Source organism: Equus caballus, chromosome 31 (genome assembly GCF_041296265.1).
Source record: "Equus caballus isolate H_3958 breed thoroughbred chromosome 31, TB-T2T, whole genome shotgun sequence".
Taxonomy (NCBI): Eukaryota; Metazoa; Chordata; class Mammalia; order Perissodactyla; family Equidae; genus Equus; species Equus caballus.
This window is the reverse complement of record NC_091714.1, coordinates 3,737,198-3,764,074: the sequence shown is the minus strand read 5'-3', so window position 1 is coordinate 3,764,074 and position 26,877 is coordinate 3,737,198. Positions and strand designations below refer to the sequence as shown.

General features: G+C 42.1%; 1 protein-coding gene and 1 long non-coding RNA gene across 14 annotated transcripts in view; one reads left to right on the top strand and one right to left on the bottom strand.

Annotated features, from left to right (window-relative positions):
- Positions 1–26,877, bottom strand: part of LOC106782922 (uncharacterized) — a 97,937-nt gene that overhangs the window by 52,932 nt on the left and 18,128 nt on the right. For all 13 annotated transcript variants that reach the window (XR_011434503.1, XR_011434500.1, XR_011434502.1 and 10 more), the window contains exon 3: positions 1,199–1,276. Coding sequence is in view for 10 of the 13 variants with exons in the window: in XM_023633010.2 (XP_023488778.2) it covers positions 1,199–1,276 (78 nt within the window). In the remaining 3 variants the exon portion in view is untranslated. The remainder of the gene's footprint in view (positions 1–1,198; positions 1,277–26,877) is intronic.
- On the top strand, positions 884–21,063 carry LOC138921700 (uncharacterized). The gene is made up of 2 exons (XR_011434504.1): positions 884–1,712; positions 15,568–21,063. It is a non-coding gene; the product is annotated as an uncharacterized lncRNA (long non-coding RNA).

Sequence of the window (26,877 nt, the reverse complement as noted above, 5' to 3'; positions counted from 1 at the left end):
CGGGAACAATTTGAAGGGAGGTAGACTGTTTTGCTTGCTTTCTTCTTTGTCTTATCCTAGGTAGTAGCAGCCAGGAGTTAATATAAGGGGAGTTCTTTGGGAGAGGCTGGTGGAGGAGAGAAGGAGGACATTAGGGAGGGAGAGGAGCGAGAGAGGGAAGGACAGGTCTGAGGACAATGAGAGGAAGTAGATAAGGATATCCTTCCCTTAAAATTCAATTTCTAACTTTATCTCCCTTTGACGTGGAGACGCTAGAATTGCCACACACTGTAAACCAATTGTCACATAGGAATATGCTGCTTGCGATAATAAATGATGTCTTTGCCAGTTTAGAGGAAGACAAGTGAGTCTTCACCTCTTTTAAATATCATCTCATCTCTCAGAAATTGGGGGTACACGTCAAACTGATAAGGCCTGTTTTAGGTAGTATAACTAGATAAACAGAGCAGCTTCTTTAAAACAGTGACACACCACCCCCCCACGCACACACACACCCCTCCCGGAAGAACTCTAATATCCCCAGGGACTTATAACTCGAGGATGTAATGTTCCATGTTCCACTCAAGGAGAATAAAATCAGGAAGCACAGGGCTCTGAAAACATTCGGGGATGTCTCACGGATGATGCAAATGTAACACACGTCAGCACGAAGGACACCACTTTTTCGGTCTAATTTCTAGAGCAATCGCTCGCTTATGGGACGTCGCTGTACGTGGGGACTGTGGGATCCCTCGGATACCCGTGGCGGTGGCCCCTCCAGCTAGGTCCCTCCCTTCCTCTGCGGGAAGAGCTTTCATTCATCGCGGCTGTTCTCAGGGCTCTGCTCAGAACACACTAACATTACAGGGAAATGGAGATCTGCCATGAGGTTCATCACTATGGCACACAAGCCAGCCCCCGCAAGAAGTGGAAGGGGTTTGGAGGCCATGGTGTTTGGGTCTCCCCTCTGTCCAGCTCTCAGTATTTCGCGTGTCCCCGAGGGGCTGATGAGAGCCAGCATGGCTCCCACATAACCCTGGGCAGAGGGGCTCCAAGAGCAAAGGCTTGCACCGCGCATGCTGGGGGGCCAGGGCCCCCCCAATTCCTGAGTCATTCTGATGATGAAGCGCCTTGGAGACGGGACACATAGAATATAGCAGCGGCGGCAAGGCCCGTGCAGGGGTTCTCAGGCCGGCACCAACCCGGTCCTCGGTCCTACCCGGTGGGCGCCGGAGCGCAAGGGGCACGCGGGGCGCCGGGCTGTGCGCGGGGGCTCCTGTCCAGCTCCAGGAACGCGCTGCAAAGAAGGACAGAAAAGTCGCGGTCAGCCTGCAGTTCAGTAGCTGGGAAACAAAGGCGAAAACAAATGACAAGTAAACATCCAGCCACAGGAAGCCATTAAGGAGAGTGGGCGCTAATGAGCGCGCAGCGGGGCCCCGCCGCCCGCCGCGCACCCCGCCCGTCGAGGAAACGGCCGCCCGGCCCGGAGCCCCGCTGGCAGGCCGTAAACCTGCTGTGGTCTCCGTTCCCCTTCAAGTTGGGCCATTAGAAGCCGCAATTACTGTCAGTCCCAATAAGGAGACTCCAGGAGGAAAGAAAAGAAAATGGAGATTCTCGGATCTCGCACATTCTCACGTCCTCCCGGGCTGCCAATGGACACCCCAGCCTGGGGGTGGGGGGACTCCAGCAGCTCCAAGGTAGGGGCTCAGCCAGCTGTGTGCGAACGCGAAGAGGTGAGCATCGACCCACTGTCCAAGGAGCCTTTTGAAACAGTTTCTTGTAAAAATCAACCCTTTTGAATAACCAAATGTTCCTTTGTGCTCCCTTAAATTTCAAACCATTCTTTAAAATTTTTTCCAGGTAGCAGTGGTGTGGTCAAGCAAGGGTTAATGACCTCACTTTCGCTTTCCTGTTGAACTATTCAAGATGCCGTTTAGCTAGCTTTAATTTTTGGAGGGACCGTTCTTTCTCCGGATGGGTAGATCGGACAGGTGGCGCTCTCGCCCGCTGTCCCCGAGCATCCTCCGCAGATGCCCAGACTGAGGCCTCCACGGTGGTCGAGGTCCTTGCGGCAGCGACACCTGGCGGTCAGCCCGGCCCATCCCAGTCAAACCCCGCCGCGTCCGCTCCCAGTCGCTGGGGCCTGGGGCCCGGAGAACCCCACAGGGTCCTCCCTCCCCGGGTTCAGCACCAGACCACACACAGCGATGGGCTTATGAACTTAGAGAATTATGCAAAGGAACCTCCAACAGAACGCTGCCTTTTAAGCTTGTTTATCTTAAACATTTTAGAAAGTAGGTGGGAAAGTGGTTTAGGGTAAATTTCAGAAAGTCTGCATTATCTGCTTGGTCGAGCCAGCGTTTGCTAAGTACTATCTAAGACTTGAGAGTTATTTCTTTATATGTGATAAGTTCCCTTTATATATTATTTTTAGTTATAAACCAACATTTTTGGTTGGTCCTGACACTAAAACTACTCTATAAAATGAATTGGATTAGATGAATCCTTCAGTCCCTTCTGAATCTCAAATTTTAGATTTCTTAATAATTTTGTTTTAAAATATCACATTAAGATGTGTGCATGGTTTTAAAAAAATCAAACTTTTCAGAAGGGCTTAAAATAAAAAGCAACTGCCCTGTTTCACCCACCCCACCCACAAGCCAATAGAAACCACAACTTTTATCCACTTCTGTTAATAATTGTGTTGGAAAAACCCTAGTCCCCAATGGAATAAGCACCACCCCAGAAAAAGATTCACGACCCTTTGCTCGCTCTCTCTTTTTTTCTTTTTTTAGATGTATAGAAAGAGGTCTCCCTTTCTTTGTGAGTGACCCTGGCACCTCTCAGAAGAACGGAGGCATCCAGCGAGAATTTTCCTTACATGAATCATGAGTCCCCCAGAAAGTTTTCCCTTTTTCTTGAATAATAGCTCACTTGCATTGATTTCCCAAAATATGCAGCACCAGACCCTCATGGGTGTCCCCCGGACTCCTGACTTTATACCCTAGTATTCCTCCAGTTCCCTGAGAGGGACCTTCCAGTCACAGAACCATGGTGGCAATGAGGATTTAATTACCATGAGGAATTTTAACCCTCAATAGCCATAAATTGGACCACATATACCAGATTTGATAATCAAATTTTGGCCTTTTCTTTCAAATCAATATTTGGGGGAGATATTTCCCATATGAACACAGAAAGAAATCTATCAATATAATATTGTATTAAAGATATTCTTAAACTATGGCACATTATCTAAAACGTGGAAAAAGTTAAAAAGGTAGATGGCATTTCTTTTCAATGTCGGATATGAACACTGTTTAACAGCCTGCCTATGGATTATCTAAGTGGATGTATTTGGTTGGACTCACTTTTTACTATTGATTAAAGTTAAAGATTTAGTTGAAGTTACATATTCAGTTGTAGATTTCCATCCATTAGAGGTGCAGATTTCTGCCCAGGGGGAAAAGATAACCCCAAGGTTAAGGTTTATCGTCATTTAGGACATTAACCAGTTTTACATCTAATAGCAAATTCATTTCAGCATTTCTCCAACTGGCCACTATATAAATCTTCATACCTGAAATTCTCCTTTGAATCAATCTTCACGTCTTACTTATCGCCTTATTAATTAATTAGTTGAATGAAATCTTTGATACACTTTTTTTCACTAAGAAAAGTTTATCCATTTCTCCCACCCCCCACCCCTGCCTCTGGCAACCACCAATCTGTTCTCTGTATCTATGAGCTTAGTTTTTTGTTTTTTTTTTTTAATTCCACATGTAAGAGAAATCATATGGCATTTGTCTTTGTCTGTCTGACTTATTTCACTTAACATACTGCCCTCGGGGTTTATCCATGTTGTGGAAAATGGCAAGATTTCATTTTTTATGGCTAAATAATATTCCTCTGTGTGTGTGTACGCGTGTGCATGTGTGTATGTGAGTGTGTATAAACATCACAATTTCTTCATCCTTTCATCCATTGTTGGACACTTAGGTTGTTTCCACATCTTGGCTCTTGTAAGTAATGCTGCAACGAACATGGGGGTGCAGGTATATTTTGAAGTTAATGTTTTCATTTTCTTCAGATAATACCTGGAAATGAAATTGCTAGATCAAATGGTAGTTCTATTTTTAGTTTTTTGAGGAACCTCCATACTGTTTTCCATAGTGACTGCACCAATTTACATTCCCACCAACAGTGCACAAGGAAGGGTTCCCTTTTCCCCACATCCTTGCCAACACTTCTTATTTCTTGACTTTGCTAATAGCCATTCTAACATGTGTGAGATGGTATCTCATTGTGGTTTGGGTTTGCATTTCCCTGAAGACTAGTGGTGTTGAGCATCTTTTCATGTACCTGTTAACCATCCGGATGTCTTCTTTGGAAAAATGTCTATTCAGATCTTCTGCCCATTTTTTAATTGGATTGTTTGGTTTTTTGCTATTGAGTCATGTCAGTTCTTTACATATTTTCGATATTAGCCCCTTTTCAGATACATGATTTGCAAATACTTTCTCCCACTAACTATGTTGCCTTTTCATTTTGTTGATGATTTCTCTTGCTGTGCAGAAGCTTCTTAGTTCTATGTAGTCCCACTGGTTTATTTTTGCCTTTGTTGCTTTTGTTTTTGGTGTCAGATTCAGAAAATCATTGCCAAGACCCATGTCAAGGAGCTTACCACCTACATTTTCTTCTAGGAGTTTTGTGGTTTCAAGTCTTACATTCAAGTCTTTAATTCATTTGGAGTTAATTTGTGTGTGTGGTGTAAGACAGTGGCCCAGTTTCATTCTTTTGCATGTGGCAGTCCAATTTTCCCAACATCACTTATTGAAGAGACTGTCCTTGTATATTCTTGGATCCTTTGTTGTAAATTAATTGACCATAAATGTGTGGGTTTATTTCTATTCTGTTATTTCTCTATTCTGTTCCATAGATCTATGTGTCTATTTTTATGCTAGTACCACACTGTTTTAATTATTATAGCTTTGTAATAGAGTTCGAAATCGGGGAGCATGATGCCTCCAGCTTTGTTCTTCTTTCTCAAACTTGCTTTGGCTATTCAAGTCTTTTGTACTTCCATACAAATTTCAGGATTGTTTGTTCTGTTTCCATGAAAAATGCCATTGTAATTTTGATAGGGATTGCATTGAATCTGTAGATTGCTTTGGGTAGTATGGACATTTTAACAATATTAATTCTTCCCATCCATGAGCATGGAATATCTTTCCATTTATTTGTGTCTTCTTCAGTTTCTTTCATTGATGTCTTGTGGTTTTCAGTATATATGTCTTTCACCTCCTCAGTTAAATTTATTCCTCAGTATTTTATTCTTTTTGATGCAATTGTAAATGGGATTTTTCTTCTTAATTTCTCTTCCTGATGGTTCACTATTAGTGTATAGAAATGCAACGGATTTTCATATATTGATTTTTTTATCCTGCAACTTTACTGAATTTGTTGGTTAGTTCTAACAGTTTTTTATGGAGTCTTTAGGGTTTTCTACGTATAATATCATGTCATCTGCAAATAGTCACAGTTTTACTTCTTGTCCACTTTGGATGCCTTTTATTTCTTTTTCTAGTCTAATTGCTCTGGCAAGGACTTCCAATACTAGGTTGAATAAAAATGATGAGAGTGAGCATCCTTGTCTTGTTCCTGATCCTGGAGGAAAAGCTTTCAGCTTTTTGCCCTTAAGTATGATAGCTGTGAGCTTGTCATATATGGCTTTATTACGCTGAGTTACATTCCTTCTGTAACTGCCTTATTGAGAGTTTTCATCACAAATGGATGTTAAATTTTGTCAAATGCTTTTCCTGCACCTATTGAGATGATCATATGACTTTTACCCGTCATTTTGTTAAATGGTGTATCACATTGACTGATTTGCAGATATTGAACCATTCTTGTATTCCTGGAATAAATCCCACTTGATTATGGTGTATGATCCTTTTAATGTGTTGTTGTATTCGGTTTGTTAATTTTTTGCATCTATGTTCATCAGGGATATTGGCCTGTAATTTTCTTTTCTTGTTGCCTCCTTGTCTGGTTTTGGTCTCAAGGTAATGAGTTTGGAAGATTTCCCTCCTCTTTATTTTTTGGAAGAGTTTGAGAAGGATTGGTATTAATTCTTTGATGTTTGGTAGAATTCACCAGTGAAGCCATCTGGTCCTAGACTTTGGTTTCTTGGGAGGTTTTGGATTACTGATTCAATCTCCTTCTGCGTAATTGGTCTGTTCAGATTTTCTGTTTCATCATGATTCAGTCTTGGTAGGTTGTATGCTTCCGCAAATTCATCCATTTTTCTAGTTTGTCCAGTTTGTTGGCACATAATTGTTCATAGTAGTCTCTTATGACCCTTTGCATTTGTCTGGTAACAGTTGTTCATGTCTCCTCTTTCATTTCTGATTTTATTGATTTGAGTGCTCTTTGTGTTGGTGAACCTAGCTAAAGGTTTGTCAATTTTGTTTGTCTTTTCAAAGAACCAACTCTTCATTTCATTGATCTTTTCTATATGTTCATTATTTATTTGCGTGGGCACCATATTTTTAACTTTTTGAAAATTATACTTTAACAACATCTGTGATGTGCTCAGTAAACATTAATTGAAGCTCATTCATATCCAGGGTAAATACAGAATGCAGTATTCTTTGTGATGCAAATCTTTATGGACATAATCGAAAGAAAGAATGTAGCTGACAACTAGCTAAATTAAAATTATTTATTTTCTATTTGTACAATATTTAATAAAAGACACAAAAATTTTGCTGAAAAAAACAAAGGAAACTGCACGCATTTCCACTGTTTCATGTGTTCGCCATAATTATGGAAATTTAAAAATATTTAGATTCTCATTTTAAACGTGTATTGGTAAAAGTAAGTTGATGCATAAAATGAGGGGGGAGGAGAATCTCCTACTTGTCTAGAGTTTAAAGACTTAAAAAATAAACAGGATAATGTATGGAAAGGACATACGTTTTGGGGTCAGTCTAATTTGGGTTCATTTCTAAGCTCTATCCTTTGGGTAAATTACTTACTCTCCAATTCTCAGTTTTTTCAGCTGTTATCACTAGATTTGGTGATAATACTTCCTCTCAGGCTGTTCTGAGGATAAGATCTTGTCTGTCAAGTGCCTGGAGCTATCTGCCAGATGGTAGGAGATCAATGCATATTAAGTAATCCTTTTGCACTCCATGCGCCTTTAAGTTTTACCTACCAAGTTGTAGCAACTAAAACTTGAAGGCTAAAATATATAGAAAAATTACTACTATGTGCAAAATTGTTTTAAAATCTTAACACTTATCTATTTCACACATGAGCTGGGCTACAAATATTTTAAAGATTTGCTCAGGTTAATAAAAATAATGATGCAAACCAATAACCACGTAGCCATTAAAATCTTTACTATGTATTGCACCACACTCTTTACTCATGTGAACAGGATAATTTCATGCCTTCATTATTTACTGCTGTGTAACCAATGACCGCAGCTGAAGCAGCTTAAAACAGCACACATTTATGATCTCACAGTTTCTGTGAGTCAGAAATCTAGGGACGGATTGGGCAAGTCTTCTGCTTAGGGTCTCACAAGGTTGCAATCTAGCTGTTGGCCAGGCTGTGTTCTCATCTGGAGGTCTGCCTGGGGAAACATGCATATCCCTGTTCACCAGGATGTTGGCAGAATTTAATTTCTTTCAGTTATAGGATTTATGGAAGGTAGCTTCTTCAGAGTCAAAGGGATAGCAAGTTTACTAACAAGATCAAGTGGTTAAGTTCATGAGCTCCACTTCTGTGGCCCAGGGTTCACAGGTTCGGATCCCAGGCGCAGACCTAGCCCTGCTCGTCAAGCCATGCTGTGGCAGCATCCCACATAAAATAGAGAAACATTGGCATAGATGTTAGCTCAGGGACAATCTCCCTCAAGCAAAAAGAGGAAGATTGGTTACAGATGTTAGTTTAGGGCCAATCTTCCTCACATTGAAAAAGAAAATAGTGTTTAGGAGCTATATCTAGAGGCACTGTGCCTGGGTTCAAATTCCAGCTCTGCCACTCACATGCTGTGTGACTTTAATGTGTTACTTCACTTCTTTGAATTTCCATATTCCTCATCTTTAAAATGAAGTTGAAAATAACAGTGCCTACTTTAGACATTTTTCTGAGAACCAAGTTAATTGATACATACAAAGCATTCAGTGATGGGCTGACCTCCCCGTTTACATAGTAAGTCCTATGTAAGTGCTTGCCGTGACTATATTCTTAGCTATATGTCGACAATTTTGATTATGTAATGTCTAGACTCTGTGACATCTATTTGATTCCTTAAGGTCATTTAGCTTATTTCCCGTTATCAGCAAAGTTCCGAATGGCTGAAGGGGCTGGATCGTTAAGTTAAATATAGGAGAGAGATCACTCCTAAGGCTTCAGTGATGCATTAGTGACGGGATAAAGAGAGCTGATCCTGATCTTCCTTTTTAGTATGATTCTGAAAGATACACACATACATACACATATGATACATATGCACGTGTCTCATGCATTCATTTGTGCAAAATAATAAAGGCAGATTTAATACCACTACGACTAGCAAAATGCACTCTACCGTGAGTCATGAAAATAGTGATGCGAATTTAAATAGACTGTCTCACTTTGATTCTGATCACTCTTTTTTGGGGTACAATATAATTTTTCGTGGTATGGTCTTCTCCATTGAGTTCAGCTTCACAGGAAATTGTATACTAGATCCTGACACAAAACAAAGTTTTCACCAAATAATGAGTTATTATTTGTAAGCAGAGCCTATGAAATTAATATTTCTTGTGCACCTAACAGATGCAAAATGGCAAAAGACATAGAACTTTCTATTATTTTGAAAACCATTAAATTATTTCTGGTACCAGAAATAATTATTCAATTATAGTCAGTTTTTTCCATTACTGATACCCATATATTTTTATTGATTATCTATTTGATATAAATGTCCTCAAGTATAATTCTTAATAGAAAAAGGCCCACCTGAAAAATATTTGCTGAAAATAATGAATAATATGATGTTTCAAATCTCATCAAGATCTGCCAAATGGTAGCACCTTGACTTAATTCTCAGTTCCTTCTAAATTATTTACAATTATTAGATTAAAATTCTTCAAGTTAATGATTTTATTTTGGCAATTTTTGACTCTCTGAGAGAGCAAGTGTGTAGAGCTGTAATTCTGTAACAAAGGCGAGTAGATAATTCCAGAAATGGGAAAGATTATAATCTGCCCTCTTCAGGCTTAAAACATGGGATCCTAAAATCCTAAATCAGGGTCTTCTTTCCTGGGGGTGGAGGTGGGAAACGCACTCTTCGGTAGACTGAGCTGGGCTGGGGCTGGTGTCTTTCATTTGGGCTTCAATACACTGGCCGTTGCAAGTTCTGTGTGGAACAACCCCAGAGCTCCTTGGAAGGAAGCCTCATGTCACAATCCTTCCAGAATCGATGGGCTGATGTCTGTGGCCAACTCTTCCTAAAATACCTTGCTCTGCGCTTCTCCAGGTCTTTTCTCTTAACTGGAGATTTACGGCTCTTAGCAACAAATGCCATCATCAGTATGCGATGGATGAGAAAAATAAGTGAGTTGCACACATGATCATAGCTACTTGGAAAGAAAAAAAATGGGCATTGGGCTTTCCCTCCAAAGACAGTGGTGCCCAGCAAACATATTTGCAGGCCTGGTCTTGAAACACATAGTAATAGAACCTACATTTCAGGGGCTTGAGGAGGAAGGGGAGGCAGCAGGCCATCCGGGGCTGCCCTGGTCTCCACTCGACCTACTAATCCTAAATTACACTTTTTTGCTCTGCTATTTCAACAATCTGCGTGACATTAATATCTATTAATTTGGCTAAATGTGGAAGTCCAGATCCTTTCCATGAAAGAAAAAAAATCATGGAAAAGTCAAAATAAATTCAAATTTAGCAGTTTAGCACAATAAAACTCAAAATCACATACCCTTTAAAATTGTGATGATATTCTAAGTCCCCGGCAAAAGAACTTCAAAACGGAAATGTCAAAAGCAAATCAATTAAATATACTATTGAGGAAATAATCCATTTTTAAAGTTCAGGTAATTCAAACAATATACATTTATTAAGAGCCGTAAATATATTCGTGTCGTAAGTGTAATTAAGTACTGAAATAACCATGTAGCGTGATATTGTTTGAATACCATGTTGGTGACTCCCAAGTGTGTCCCTGAGCCCCTGAAGGAAGGAACCCTATTGTCCTACGTCATCTGTCTCTCTAGGTGCCAGTTCTTCTAGGTATAAGGTACAAGTCCTTCCCTGAACGGATTGAAAAATTCCTCCTCCTTCCTACTTCCTTATAAAGCCCTACGAATCCATCCTCTTTAGATTCCTCCAGCATTAAATAAGGTGTTACGTGGTAATGATAAAAATAATTATGTGGGCCCTCAGTGTACTACAAAACATCCTTTTTTCTATTTCAGTGCAATGTATTTAGCTTACCCACAGAAAATAAGACAAAAAGAATAGTTTTGCCTTTTGCCAAATGACACTGCCTCCCTCTCAAATAGGTCTGAATTGAAGGTGTGACTCATTGTACCAGAGAGAGAGGTTCTGGAAACCCTAGGGGCAATGTAAATAGCATCCTAAATAGTGAGCGAGGAAATGGTGAGTCATTTTCTAAGTTGGAAATTCACTCTAATTATGTTTCTTGTAAACATAACTGTATAAAATCTATCGAACCTCTCAGGTCAATTTTTACAATGTGTTTTAAAGCAAAGCCTCCGCCATCACAGACGAAGGTCCTTGGCTTTTGTGCCTTGAGGAAATTACAGGACAATCTGATAAGGATGACGTGAGCTAGCAGAGGTCATGCTTCCAGAAGCTTGTGTGAAGAGAATCTCAGAAGGTGATAGCAAGTGAGACCCAGAGAGGGTCTGCTCCAACCCCTCCCACCCTCTCCCCTTCCCTTACGTCCACATTTATCAGAGGTGGAAACTGAGGCTGAAATGAGTGAGGCCTGAGGAAGCCCAGAACTTAAAATACTAAAATTCAGATCTCTCCATAGTCCAATTAGAATAGACTGTACAGTCTGCGGGATGGTTTTAGAAAGAAATTCAGGAACTTTTTCTGGAGGTTGAGCCTTGAGTAGGAGCCTACAAACTAAGGGAGCTTGGCTTTTCCCAAATTGTGGTAAATATCATAGATACAAGAAATATGCATTCCATTCACCTCTAATTAATAAGAAGACAGATTCCTTTAGTGATTAGAAATTGTTAAATATTGTTACAGAAAGGCATTGTTTCTGCAGCATCTCGTTCAGACAGACAGCGATGGGTGGAAAGAGCCCTGGGGATTGAGGCTGCTGGACACAGGGCACATCTCCTTACCAGGAAAATCAAGGATTGGACGAAATAACCTCCAAGCTCTGTTTAACTCTACAATTGCACAAATTTTAAGATTTTTCACATCTTTGGTCATGAGAAAAATGAGATAACTAAATGAGTCCATTAGAGCCTTTAAGATCTTCAATAAATCAATCTCAGAGACAGAAATGTTCGCCAAAAAACATGTATTTTAACTCCCAGAAGTATCAAAAATTGACCAACAATATTTGCTGAATATTATTAAACACTTTAAACCTTTGTGTTAGAAGTCGATGTTTTCTCCTATTTTTACTCTCAATACCACTGTTGAATCTGCTTTAATGTTGGCATGCTCTTTTGAGGAGAAAATCCATTCTTTCATGTCCAGAAACATTTGGTTAGAGACCTTTTTATAATCTCCTCATTGGAACACGGTTCAAAGTCTACTGCATTTCGGTAATTATTTGCCCTCCATGAAAACATAGGCATTAATCAGGTATTAGTATAAATTCCACACAAAATGCAAACCCTTTGTAGTCAGCACACTTCCTTAGAATATTTCACAAAGAGTTCGCCTACAGCCTTAAAAAGGAGGACAGGAAAAACGCCAGTTGCAGCCTTCCAGCTCTCCTGAGAGGCTCCCTGTCAGAAATTGCTCGAGGAGAGGGGAATAAGGGGTAATTTTCCTTTAAAATGGAGAGGAGTTTCTTTTAGAAAGGAAATTCCCGAGGAAGTTGTTTGAAAACAAATAACTGTTCAGGAGGAAGCCAGCAAAAGGTGGGAAGAGCCTCTCTTTGATTCCCCAGTCTGTGTATTTGGGCCGAGACGCAGACAACATTTTATGCACATATTAATAGAATGCTAATGAGCCTCCTGCGAGGGCAGTGGTATTTGACACTGAGTATTGTCAACAGAAAGGCTTTTGGGTGTATTTTTTTTTAATCCCATCAAGGTACCTAGAAGGGGGTGGGGCAATGTTGGGGAAGGCAGGAGATCCTGGTGTCTGGGAATGAATTCCTGGTTTGACTTCCAGTGGGGTGGAGAGCAAAGTGATTTATGGAATTATCTCCACATCAAGGAGTTTTCTGGAAGGTGTAAACCTGTCCTTCAAAGTCTTCAGGTGGCTGTATTTACTTAACCCCATTCTCCTCCCCGGGAGCAGGGGTTCTCAAACTTGCCTGGGCCCCAGAATCACCTGGAGGGCTTCTTGCAGCAGTTTGCACCCCACGCTTTGATTCCACAGGTCTGGGTGGGACCCGAGACTCTGCATTTCCAACGGGTTCCCAGGGAACGCCCACGCCGTGGGTCCAGGGATCACTCTGGGAGACCCACTGCTCTCAAGCATTCATTTTGCTTCTCAGATACGCCAAAGCTTTCACGGCTCCCAAAAGGGGGGCAGCAAACTGGAGCATTCACTACCTGTGGGATAAGGAATTATGCGCCTTCAGCGCAGTGGAAGGAAACCCATGAAGCTCCACTGGGTGAAACCTGTGGGGTGGGGTGGGTGGGGTGGGGTGAAGGCTCGGAGGCAGAGGAATCCATGCTTTCCAGCCCGGGTGTTGTGTGGTCGTCTTTTTTATACAGAGTGTTCCCTGGCAGAGTTAGAAAAGCCATTAACCACAGAGTATGCCTTGCAGTGAGCTGTAGACACACTCAAGAGAAATTCTAATTGCTTTCTATTCACGCATCCTTTCACTGGTTCGAAAATGTTTATTAAATTCCTCTTCTGTGGCTGGCACTGTTGTGGGCTTTGGGGAAACATTGGGGAACAAAACTGATAAACTCCTTCATGGAGCTTCAGTGGGGGCAAACAGAAACAGAATGAGTCAGTAATCCCATAGTGTGTTAGAAGGTGACTGGGAAAAGCAGGGAAATTTGGGGAGTGTGGAGCAGGGAGCCACCGAGAGGGCAGCTAAGCGGCGTGGCCAGCCGCGTCCATCATGAGGCGGCAGGTGAGCACGGATGTGAAGGAGGTGAGGGAGGGAGGAGGCAGCCCTGAATCGGGATCTACCGGGATGCTCAGAAGGCAGACAGGAGGCCAGACGGCAAGCGGGCCGGACAGGGAGCCACCGGCCCAGACTGAGTGTGGCTGCTGTGTGGATCAGACCACGGTGGCCCAAGGTGGAGCAGGGCCAGTAACGAGGGTGTCACACTGTCCAGGGGAAGGCGATGCTGGCTGGGGCCGGGGGGGGGGAAGGCGATGGAGCGACAAGGTTCCGCATCCACTGAAGAGCCGTGAGATTTGTATATGGAGAGAGAGGAAGTGTTGTCAAGGGCAATCCTGTTTTGTGATTTCCTTAGTACAAGCACTCAAGAATATACCCAAAGGAGTCAGTGCATGATCTGTTAGAGAGGGTACTATTTCTTAGTGCCTCCCTAACAAAGTAGCACGAGCCGGTGGCCGAGAACAACAGAGGAGGATCCTCGCACAGTGCTGGTGGCCGGAAGTGCTCCCTCCCAAGGCTCTGGGGAGGGGCCTCCTTGCCCCTTTCAGCGTCTCGTGCTGTAGACCGTCTCTGGCATTCTCTGTCTCCGTCCTGACATGGCCTTGCCCTCTGTGCATGTGCCCAGATGTCCCCTTTTTATGAGGACACAAGTCATACTGGGTTAGGGACAACCCCACCCCAACTCCAGCAGGACCTCATCTTAACTAATTACATCCTCAATGACCCTATTTCCCAAGAAGGTCACATTCTGAGGTCTTGGGGTTAGGATGTCAATGTACCTGTTTTGAGGGGACAGTTCAGCCCGTGACAGAGAGCTTATTCACAACTCCCAGATAGAAGATTCTCAAATCCTCTGTGGGTGCACTTGTTCACTGTCCCAGGCTCTCCCTCCACCACCTGCCCAGGGCAGCTGATAAATAGGCATTTTGTTGCCTGTGACCCATGCTGGGGTTCTCTTTGAATGTGATGTCTTCCCACAGCTTCACAAAAGTGCCCCGGCCTGTCATTTTGGGAGATAGGAGCATTTCAGACATATCCCAGCTGCCGAATATGCTTTATTAAAAAGAAACCCAATATAACTACAATTGAGGACACCCTAACAGCAATAGGCAAAGACACATGGAAGCATTCAACTGGGAATTATTAACTATGACCTTGTTAACAGTCTGCTGCTAAAACTCTCCTGTGGCTCGTTATCTGACCCAGAGTAAAAGCCAGCGTCCTTTCCAGGTCCTATTGATATCGACCCTGATGTCAGTTTCCCCACATTAAACCCAGCATATATGGGGTTAAAACTAAAACACTCATTCCCTGCTTACTCTCTGGCTTCCTGGCTCCAGAATCCGCTATCCTCCATGGAGACAGACACCATCAAGGACAAGCACCTGGACCATCTCCTCCCCACAAAGAGATACGGGCTGGTGGGAAAGCTGCTGACCAGCAAGGTCATGAGCTCCCTCCTCTCTGCAAGTGTCTCAAGGCCAAAGATAGGCTGGTGGGAAAGCTCCGACCAGCAAGGCCATATGCTCCCCCTCCCCTACCTAAAACCCCAAATAAAAACCCTTCCTTTTGGCTTTTCGGGGAGTTTGGGATTTCAGCGTTAGCTGCCCTCTCTCCTTGCTCAGCACTGTGCAAAAATAAAATTCCTACTTTCTTCCACCACACCCAGTGTCAGAGATTGGCTTGCTGCACAACAGGTGCATGAACTCATTTCAGGTTCGGTAACACTATAGGCACATTATCCGCACCCCTGTCCCCTGCCCACCACGTCTCTGCCTCTCTACCCTCCGCACCCATTGATGTCTTTGTTGTTCCTCACACACTACACACCCCAGGGCCTTGGCACTTGTTGCTCCTCTGCTGAAATGGTCAGACCCAGAGACCCATAGGGTCGTCTTCCTCTCCTCTTCAAGCCCCCCATGATGGTTCCATTTTAAATCGCAGCCCTTTCCCCAGCACCCCAAATATCCTTTAACCTGCCTCATTTATTTCATAGCATGTATCCCTTCTGATCACACCACCTAATTTATTTATTCATCTTTGTGTTTTATTTTTTATTTTCTGTCTCTCATCGGTACAAAGTGGACTCCCCAAAAGCGGGGATTTCTCTCTCTCCCTCACCAGATACGTGGCAGGCTAGGAGACGCTTAATAAATATTGGTTGAATGAACGAAATGAAAATATCTGCTCCATGAAAACATGAGGTTACTTGAGAGTAGACTTTCCCTCCAAAGGCATCAGTTAATTGTCCTTAATTGTTTTATTTTCCACAGGAGCTTCTTTTCCAAAGCTGCTTTAAGCGAGCACTAAGCTCGAGGAAGCAGGAAGCAGACAGATGCAGCTACTCCCCAGCGCTGAGACGGAACGGACTGGCCAGGACTCAGCCCGCCATGAAGATCCGCTGGGTGGCACAGCAGAGGTGCAGAAGGCAGCCACACAGGTGGCAAGTCCGGGGGCTCAAAGCGGAAATCTGGACGGGAGTCCCAGCTCCGTCCCTTCCTATGTGGCCCTGCATGCGCGTCTTGGCACTTGAAGCCTCGCCTCCTTGTCTGCAAAATGATTAAGTGAGATAAACACGGTCATCCTCATTGCTCCCTGATTCCACATCTGCAAGTTTGCCTACTTGCTAAAAAGTATTTGTAACCCTCAATTCCGTGTTTGTGGGACTCCTGATCATTTGTGACATGGGCAGAGCAGCATAAGATCTGAGTTGCTAGGCGTGCACGTTCCCAGGTGAGGCCAAAGGAGGCTGTGCCCTGCCTTCTTCTTTCAGCTCCCATGCTCCATGCCTGTCCTTCTGGAAGCCTATTTAGTGCCATAGCCTTTTTGCATTTTTGTGTTTTTTCTTGATGATTTCCCTGTCTAACGTGGCCCGCCAGCCTAGTGCTGAAGTGCTGTCTGGTCCTCCTAAGCACAAGAAGGCTGTGATGTGCCTTAGGATGGAGAAGATCTGTATGTGAGATAACCTCACTCAGGCATGAATTCTGTGCTGTTGGCCATGAGCTCAGTGTTAATGAATCTACTAGATGTGTTAAATAAAGCGTCTTTACACAGAAACACACATCAAACAAGGCTGTGTGTTGGATCAGTTGATGAAAATACTGGGACCAGAGGCTCAAACGAACTTAACTGTATTTCTCCTAGGAACAACGCTTCAGTATTCACTTGTCCAGGGTCTGTGGAGACTTTATAGAACATAACAGCTGTGGAGAATGAGAATCGACTGTATTTTTTCCAGACATCCACACCTTGTGCGGACAAGGCTGAGCTGATCTTTCTCTCCTTCATCTGCGAGCCTGCTCAGCCCGGCATAGGCTGGTGCCAGGTGTCAACACGTGTTGTGATGGAATAAATCAATGAATGAGAGCCTTCTGTGAATTTCAGGGTGCTCTCCAACATTTAGAGACTCCCCATAAACTAAAATCAGTAAGCATTTCTCCCCTTCTTTCTTTTCTTGACATCATTTGCTTGTACAGTTGGATTCCCACAAGAGCCCACTACATCTCTCCAAACCACCTGTTGTTGACTGGAAAAACCACAAAGATTTTTTGTCTATTCTGCAGTCTTTTGGTGCATCAACCTTTTTCAGCAGTTGGCTGAGTCAAAAACAACACATCTATCTGGACACCCATGTTCATAACAGCATTATCCACAATGGACAAAAGGTGGAAGCAACCCCCCCAAGTGTCCATCAAAGGATGGATGGATGGATGAATGGATAAACAAAATGTGGTCTATAAAGACAATGGAATATTATTCAGCCTTCAAAAGGAAGGGAATTTTGACACATGCTACAACATAGATGAACCTTGAAGACATTACGCTCAGTGAAATAAACCAGTCACAAAAAGACAAACACTGTATGATCCCACTTACATGAGGACCCTAGAGTAGTCAAATTCATAGAGACAGAAAGTAGAATGGTGGTAACCAGGCGTTGGGGGGAGGGGAGAATGGGGAGATGGTGTTAATGGGCACAGAGTTTCAGTTTTATAAGATGAAAAACTCTTTTTTCACACTTAAAACTCTTTTTTAGAGTTATGGGGATGTATGGTGGTGATGGTTGCACAATAATGTAATGTTCTCGGTGCCACAGAACTGTACACTTAAAAATGGTCACGATGGTAAATTTTTTTTCTAAGGAACTTTGTGTGTGTGTGTGTGTGTGAGGAAGATTGGCCCTGAGCTAACATTGGTGCCAGTCTTCCTCCACTTTGTATGTGGGATGCCACAACAGCATGGCTCATGAGTGGAGTAGGTCTGTGCCCAGAATCCAAACCCACAAACCCTGGCCACCAAAACGGAGTGCACAGAACTTTAACCACTCAACCATGAGGCTGGTCCCACAATGGTAAATTTTATATGTATATTTTACCATAATTTTAAAGTTTTTTAAGAAAGAAAAAATCCCCATACAAATGAATATTCAACAGAAATGGATAGTATGATTTAAAAAATTACAGAAGAAAAAATTACCCAGTTAGGTGGAGAGAGGAGCTAGAATTTTCTACGAATTTGTTATTTCTCTACTTTCTTGAGCTAAAAGAATCCTCTGACCTCTTGCTCTGCTTTTTCACAGCCTCCACAATGTAGCAGGCAGGGCTTATTTTGGCTCAGGCCCTCTTGTTTTGACTGTGGCCCCAGGGCCTGAAGTGCTGATTGCATCACCAATAGTCGGTCAAGAAGACCAATGAGTGCCCAGGCTGTGCTGGGAGCACACGCAGAGGTCAGCTGTTAGCTCAGGATGCTCCAAGGGGAGAGTTCCAACTTATGAGCTCTCAACCACAGGGCTTAACACCTGGGTTGTACTGCAAAACCTTTCAGAGTCAACTCTTGCTTGTGACCGTAGGCTCAAATTGCATTCATCATGGACCCTAAGGAGTTCCCCCAAATTCATGGAACCAGATGACTTGGGTAGTAGCAACTAGCATGAGCCACAAAGCTAGCAAAGTTCAAAAAGTGGTTTTATGTGTGTGTGTGGATCGTATTGGGAGTAGATGAAAAGGTTTCTGAATAGGATTGGATGGGGCGGAGGTAGGGGGGTGGTAGACTCAACGTTCCTGTGGAAGGTTGGTAGTATTTAGTATGCTGTATTTTGAAGAAAGAAAAAACTAGAGGTTAGGTCCTTCATCCCAAATGTCTCCGGCATCATTCTAAAAACACTACTAATTTGAGATTTATTTCAGCTAGAAAGCAGCTTCATACACACACACACACACACACACACACACATCCACGCACAGAAGCCTATGTGAGTGGAAATGTCTTTAATTAGACTTTTTCTTCCTAATACTGAAACCAGCAAACAGCCATTGATGATTACATAGCTAGGAACTAAAGGTTTTTTTCCTTTTTGCAATTACTGATTATAGCATTTAGTTGTTCCCCTGCCCGTTGGTAACTGTGCTGTTTAGGCAACATGCTGTCTGACTCCCACTAGATTCATAGAGATAACATCTCCCCGGAACCTGGGTCACCATGGTAATGGGTATGTGAGCTGTTTTTCAGAAATTAGAACCCCTTGTCCACTTCAGGCTGGTTGAGACCACCAACTCATCAGCTGGGCTGCACAGATGCCCAATAAATGACCTTTTGATATCAGGAGGCTGAAAATTCCACCCTCAGATCATGCTGATGCCGCCATTTTGTGAACATGGGTCCTATGAAGAGCCATGGAGCCTGACTACGCTTGCACAGATCGTCAATTACCTCACCTCTCCTCACCTCCAATCATCTATCTCCACATTCAGACCACCTTGCTCCCCATCCCATAAACATCCCTGAGTCCCCATTTTTGAGGAGGCAGATTTGAGATTCATTCTCCTGTTTCCTCACTTGGCTGCCTTGTAATTAAACCCTTTCTCGGCTGCAATCTCATCATCTCGGTGTTTGGCTTTCAGGGTGATGGGCAAAAATGAACCTGGTTTGGTAACAATGCCTACCTAAAATTAATCAACTGAGAAGGAACCTTGAGCTAGCAAGGAGAAAAATATTAGAGCTTAGATAGGTTGGAGATGTTTAGGCAGCCTCTCTGGGGAACCTTGAGAAAGGGAATTAGGAAGAAGCCAATCATGGTCAGCCTCTACTTCAAAATGGCACAGAGGCCTGCCCAGGGGCAGGGCTAGACCCTGGGCCTGAGGACTGTAAGGGAGAGGGTGGCAGGGTCTGGCGAGACCTTATTCAACCAAAGACAGTGAGGAATAATAACAGGCCTGGAGCTGAACATTGGCTCCGCCACCAGAAGTGTCCTGGTCACTTCTCCAACCTCTCTGAGCCTCTAAGTTCTCATCCAGGAAATGGGTCTAAATAAAAACCAACCAGAAGGGCTTTTCTGACAACAAAATGCAATGAAGTTACTTTCTAAAGCACATTAAAGGCAGCAAACAAGAGCCAATGTGAAAGCACAATGAACAACAGGGTACCTTTCTCTTCTGATATTCAAGGTCCTGTTGAAAGTCGAGAGCATGCATTTTCATCTGTATCTGTTGCTTCTCCATTTTCTCATGGAGCAGATTCTTGGACGTCACATACATAGCATTTCTTAGTCTGTGCTTGTCCTTGTGGAACTCAAGGTCGTGCTAATATTCCGTTACAGAATTAGGAATTAATCAAAAGAATGCCCACAGCACAAGGGAATTTTCCTGGGAGATAGATTGCCCTATATTTTGATTCGGGTAAAGGTTCACAGATGTATAGAGTTGTCAAAAGTCACTCATTGGCACACTTAAAATGCGTGAACTTTATTGCGGGTAAATTACACCTCATAATGTTGATTAAGTACATGATTTTTAAAAATAATAAAATAAAATATGTCCCTACCCTCCTATTCTATGTCATAGATGATTCTTCAGTTAAGAAAAGTTCTGAGTTCTATATGGACAAGCCTTAACTATAAGGAAATAAGACTAATATCCATAAGCAGGCATGAAAACCAGCCGTCTTATTTTAGGATCGCATAGTCAAAAACTGAAAAAATGTAATGTAGTATACGATCTATTGCCATGGATAATTTAGAATCAGAACTAGATTTATCCCTTTGACTTAATCTTGAAAAATTACATATTTGGGACCAGGAAGCAGATAGAAGAAAAACTAGTGTATGCACAGATATCTTCTGACCACCTGTGGTGCCTCTTTACCCTCATTCAGGGCAAATTAGGGGGAAAGACTTGAAGTCTTCACTTTCCCAAACTTACAACACTTTTTTTCCTAATAGTCAGCAGGCTGCAGAAACAAAACTTGACTGTGGATCCACCAAGCCCATGAATACTCTTATCCAGAAGAGAAGTATTTTGTCTTAGATCAAATTGAAACCGGCTCAACACAAGGTTGACATAAGGGAAGCCATATTGTAGAAGAGAGACCGTGTCGTAACTTTGAATGACCTCTGACCAACTAACCCAGCTGGATTCGCACCCTCCAGGAGATCCACCTGTTCTGTAGATGTTACAACCCCTGCTAGTGCTTATATCTCCCAGCTGCGATAAGACGATAACTTCGTTCTTTTGAGATCCTTAGGAATGTGATGACGCCCAAACAGAAAGTCTATGCTGATAGCCATCATCAATGACAACTCAAAGATCTGGTGAAGGGAACTCCCAGTCTGTAACAGCAGAGGGTCAACATTCCTAACCCCTCCCCTATAACCCACTGGCTTGTATAACTGCTTCAAGATTCTGTGCCTCCCTTCAGATGGTTCTTTTGGACATTAGTCGGCCATCTTCCCTCTTGCTAGCAAGCTGCAATAAAGTGCCCTTTCTCTGCCATCATCTCGCCTCTTGACGAGTGGCTTTTGTCCCGTGGTGAGCAGATTGTGCCCTCTGTGCAGTAACGAAAACTTTTCCTTAACATCCCTTTCAGAGGTGGGAAGAATCACCATTATTTAAATCCAAATAAATAAAGTTCAAGGAGCCAATTGTGTCAATGCACTTTAAATTCCTACTGCTTTTGTCCCTTTTAATCCTTTCACTTCAGAGGAAATTAATCTCAGTGATTCCGTTGTGATCAGAAGACAAATTCTGTGTGATTTCAATTCTTTTGGATTTTTTCAGGTTTGTTTCATGTCCTCCCAGGGTATGGTCTGTTCCATGGGCACTTGAAGGAATGTGTGTTCTGCCGTTGTTGGGTGGAGTGTTCCATACATGTGAATTCCATCTGTTGGTTCGTGGGGTTGTTGAAGTTATCTCTATTCTTGGTGATTTTCTGTCCACTTGTTCCACCCATTGTTGCGAGAGATGAGTTGAAGTCTCCAACCACAATTGCGAATTTGTCTATTTCTCCTTCCACTTCTATTCATTTTTGTTTCACATATTTTGCAGCAGAACAAAGGAAATTATGCAGATAAGAGCACAGTCAATGATCTTAAAAACAGGAAAACAATAGACAAAATCAGTGACACAAAGAATTTGTTCTTTGAGAAGATCGATAAAACTGACAATAAAATCTCCAGGCCCACGTGGTTGCAATGCAGCATATGCATTTTCATATATTTAGGATTGCTATGTTTTCTTGGTGGATCAACTGTTTTATCACAATATAACATCCTTCTCTGTCACTGGCAATTTTCTTTGCTCTGAAGTCTAGTTTACCTGATATTAACATAGTTACTCCTGATTTCCTTTGATTAATATTTGCATGACATATCTTTTCTCCATCCTTTTACTTTGAAGCTGCCAATATTATAATATTTACAGTGAGTTCCTTGTAGAAAGCATACAATTGGGTCATGTTTTAAATCCGTTCTGATGATCTCTATTAATTGGTGTATTTAGACCATTTACGTTTAATGGTAATTAATGATTTTTTTTTTTAGGGCTTAGGTCTACCACTTTACTTTTGCTTTCTTTTTTTTTGTTTCTCTGTTTCCTTTTCTCCGCCTTCCTGTGAATTATCTGAACCTTTTTTAGAATTCCAGTTTGATTTAACCATAGTGGGTTTTTTTGTTTTTGGGTGTTTTTTTAAAGATTTTCTTTTTCCTTTTCCTCCCCAAAGCCCCCTGGTACATAGTTGCATATTTTAGTTGTGGGTCCTTCTAGTTGTGGCATGTGGGATGCTGCTGCAGCATGGCTTCATGAGTGGTGCCATGTGCACACCCAGGATCTGAACCGGTGAAACCCTGGGTTGCTGATGCAGAGCGTGCAAACTTAACCACTCGGCCACGGGGCTGGCCCCAACTATACTGTTTTTGAGTGGATCAATTTACATAGCTTATTTAGTGATTGTTCCAGGTATGACACTATGTATATAGAATGTATCAGAGTCTCCTGGCGGTGTCTTTGTGCAGTTTGAATGAAGTATAGAGACCTCACCTCCCTTTAAGGTCCCCCCCCCCCCGCTTATAAAATAATTGTCTCAAATATTTCCTGTATGCACATTTAGAACCACGTCAGACAGTGTTATACTTTTTGCTTCGACCATCAAACATAATTTAGAAAACACAAGAAGAGAAGAAAACCCTACCATATTTACCCACATTTTTTTTCTTATTGTGCCCTTTCTTCTTTCTTCATGTTCCAAGGTCCTTCTAATATAATTTATTTCATTTTCAGAGAACTGTCTTTAGTGATTATTTTGGAGTATGTCTGAGGATGACAGATTCTGTTCATTTTTCTTTATCTGAGAAAGTCTTAATTTCCCCTTCATTCCTGAAGGATATTTTCGCTGGGTATAGGATTCTGGATTTCAATGTCTGAAAACAGCAAAGGCCACGTCATTCTGACCTCTGTGGTTTCTGATGAGAAGTCATCTGTTAATCTTATTGAGGCTCATTTATCATTTTTCACCATTAGGCATGACATAGTAATCAAGTTAACATTCTTCTATGCTTATTTTATGTAGAGTTTGTTTTAATCAAGGATAAATTCTGAGTTTTATCAATTTCCTTTCAACATCATTGAAATCATATATTTTCTCATTTGAACTAATAATATAATGAATTATATTATAATAGTATATTTTCTAATATTGAACCACTTTGTCTTAATAAAAATCCATCTTGGTTACATATTATTGTTTTCATATTTTTTATATTTTGATGGATTTTAATAGAAAATGAGTCATAATTTTTTAATATAAGATCAGATTGTTAATTTTTAGGGGAACTTTCTTTTCCCACATCACCTTTTTATAGTTTCAAACAATTAGGGAGCTTTCCTTCTTAATGCATGGGATCAGTTTAAATAGCGGAAAATTGATCTGTTTTCTGAAAACATGTTAAAGCTCAGTTGTGAAATGTGAGAGTCCCTTTTGGGAAGATAGTTCTTTGATTACTTCTTCTATTTCCTGGTTATTGCTCTAGCCAGGCTTGCTTTCTTCTTACATATTCTTATAAAACCACTCACTCCATAGACATGTTCAAATGTTTTCTCTAGAGTTATATGTAGCATGATCATATATTCTTTAACCAGTGGGCTAGCCTGGGAATATTCCTTCCATGGTGATGGCCGACACACAAGGGGGCCTGCCCAGCTAAAATGTTTTAACCCCTGCATGCCCAATATGTCTGCTGTGAATCTATCAGCCAGAGAAAATCACGTGGCCCAGCTTCAAGTCAAAAGGTGGGAAAGCAGACTCTCCATCGAAGATGAGAGGAACCACATAGGGACACGGCAAAGAGCAGGAGCGCAAGGAGGGTGAAAAATTCAGTCTACCATAGAGCTCTCATTCCTTTCGTTGGGAAGAACATTTAGTGACCAACTCTGGGTTCAAAGATGGGTGCTCATTGCCACTGGGTGTCACTGCTTCCAGGCCTTTTCAGTGGAATAAGCTAGAAAACACATCTTAAAAGTAAAACATGATTCCTATTAATATTTTCAGTGCAAACAGAACATTGTACATTTTTGCATAGATTTGCACTTTGTACTTGTCTTTTCTCTCTCACACTAAAAATCTTGGTTTATAAGAGCACTAAAAATTACGTCTTTTTTATAACATTCATAAGATAGTTTCAAAATAATAATTCTAGTATTTTTTTTAAGATTTCTTTGTAACTCCTTTTGTACTTAGACTATAGTCCATTAAGTATGTACAATAGCGTAAATAATAAAAATACTATACTTTAAAAACTCATGAAATGCTTCTTTTCGCTATGTGGTTATGTTATCGATTTGATATACAGTTAGCTCCACTGGTTATGGTTTTCAACGTTCGGGATCACTTTTCTGTTAATTACATTACACATTTGTGGTTCTAGAATCGAAGAGGATTAGAGCATCTAGGGTTGGGGTCTCAGTTTCATTCCAGGCTTGTTCTCTCTACGTGCCCCCTGAGGGAACCATCTCACCACGAGCTTCTGGTTCATCTGTTTCTTCTTGTGAATACATAAACCTATATTCCTATTTCCCACCGACAGTACACAAGATGCAGCAATCTATTTCTTCTGCTCTGACCCTGGCTTTTTTACCCTTCATATGATATTTTGGAGATCTCGATGTATCTGCACACAGAGATCTTCCTCTTTCTTTGTGTAGCATCACAGTCCAGCCCCCCCTTCATGGATATTTCCCATTTTTTCTAGTCTTATGCTGTCACAAATAATACTGCAATTAATAACACTGTGCACGGACCATTTTGTGCTTGTGCAGGAAGAGCTTTGTCATAGATTGCTACAAGCGGGGCTGCCAGGTTGAAGGGTAAAGGGAGCTGTTAATTCGCTTCTATTGCTTTTTAAAATGAAACAGTGTTTTTAATCTGAAAGCAATCTTTGCTGATCTCGCCGGTGTTAGATGAAATAATCTTCAAATCTGTTTGAGACTATGCATTACGGCTTTAGATTTTCCTCCTGTATTAAAAAGTAAATTTGTTTTGTACAATACTATTTATTCTGAAGCCTCAGAATGATTTCCCCATTCTATACCTCGGAATCTTTGCTGCCTCTGGTCATTTGTTTTCACTGTCTTCTTATTCTTTGTGTGTGTGTGTGTGTTTGTGTGTGTATGTGCACTCACATGTATGTGTGTTCATGTGTGTCTGTGTGTGTGTCTGTATATGCATGTGTTTGTAAATTTCGGGGGGGTAGGTTTTGTGGGTCTCCCATTAGTATCTTTTAATCTATAAGAAAAATAAGGGAAAATGTTATTATTTTGCTTACTTGGGGATTCAGTGGACTGGAGATATAGAAACAACAGATGAGTTAGCAGCTTCGCCCAGGTTTTGTTTCAGCTGCCCTAAGTGTGGACAGATGTGGATGTCATTATTGATTTCTGTCGTGTGTGTGTGATTTGCTCCTACAAGTACTCCAGCACTCCCTCCCACCCCTCACCTGACTGGTTCCAATAGCATTGTCATCAATGTCTCCATCAACCTGAGCTTCTCCTGTGTGTGCCTAGTGCAGGCACAGCATCAAGCATGTTACTCAGATTAACTCATTAAACCCTCACAACAACCCAAGACGCAGGTACAAGTATTCATCTAATTTTCAGACACATAAACCCTAGCACAGAATAGTTAAGCGATGCTGCCCAAGCAACACAGTGCAGACTACGAACTGAGGACATCAGAAAGAGAAATATTAAAGACCATGAATTCAATTTTGCTAACACTAACACAAATAGCCACCACCCGTTCCAACAAGATCAAACCTCTGCAATCTAGTCGTGACTCCCCACCCTCACCTGGGCCTCCTCTGGCCGTTTGCTTGCTCACTGTGCAACAACTATTTCCAATGTTTTCCAACAGCCCACACGCCTCCGTTGCAGACAATGCCCTCCTTTATAGAGAGCACAGAAAGCATCGGGATGACCTCACACTCGCTACACCAAATCCTGGGGCCTGCCTGCCCGCTCCCTGAAGTCCTGTGAGCTACGGCGAGGGGAGAGGGTTAGGGTTTCCCTCCTCCAGGGTCCTGGCCTCAAAGGACCAGGGTAAGACACAACCTCTCTTCTCTGAATTTCAGGCTTCTCAACTTTAAACTCAAGGAGTGGATTTAGAGGACTCCAGACCGTTCACGCAGTCTTGAAATCGTTGGCGCGGACGTTGCTGAGGCCACATGTGGGGACGCATCTGGTTTTCCCACGACCGCACCTCCGCGCGCCTGCTCACACCCAGACGTCCAGCCGGCCTCGCGCCGCTTCCCTTTTCCTCCTCTAGAGAGCGCTGTAGAACAAGGAGTCGCAGTCACAGGCCCTCTGGGGGCAGATCTTTTCGGGAAAGAACTTAAAACACACGAAGTTTATGGGTTTCCCATTTACTGGTTGATTTCAATTTGTCATGTTCTCTTTTGCGACCGTGGACGACCAAAAGCTGCATGAATTTTTCACACCCATTCATGTAAAAGTGATCTTTTTCTAAAAGCTTTGTTAGAAATCACAATTCTCTACTCTCAAAGAAAGTTTTAATTTTGCCAGACTATCTGGACTTTTAATATAAATGCACAGTGACATTTTCTGACACTAATAATGGCCGTATTGCCAGAACATGAACTGAGGACATCCAATAGAGACATATGAAAGACCACACGTTCAATGCGTTAACACAGACACAAATGGTTACTACCTGTTCCACCAACTTCTGCCCTTTGTCTTCATCTGTATGAAAATGTTGATCACTGAGCTGCTCTCCACTCACTTTTTTGGATGATCTTTCAA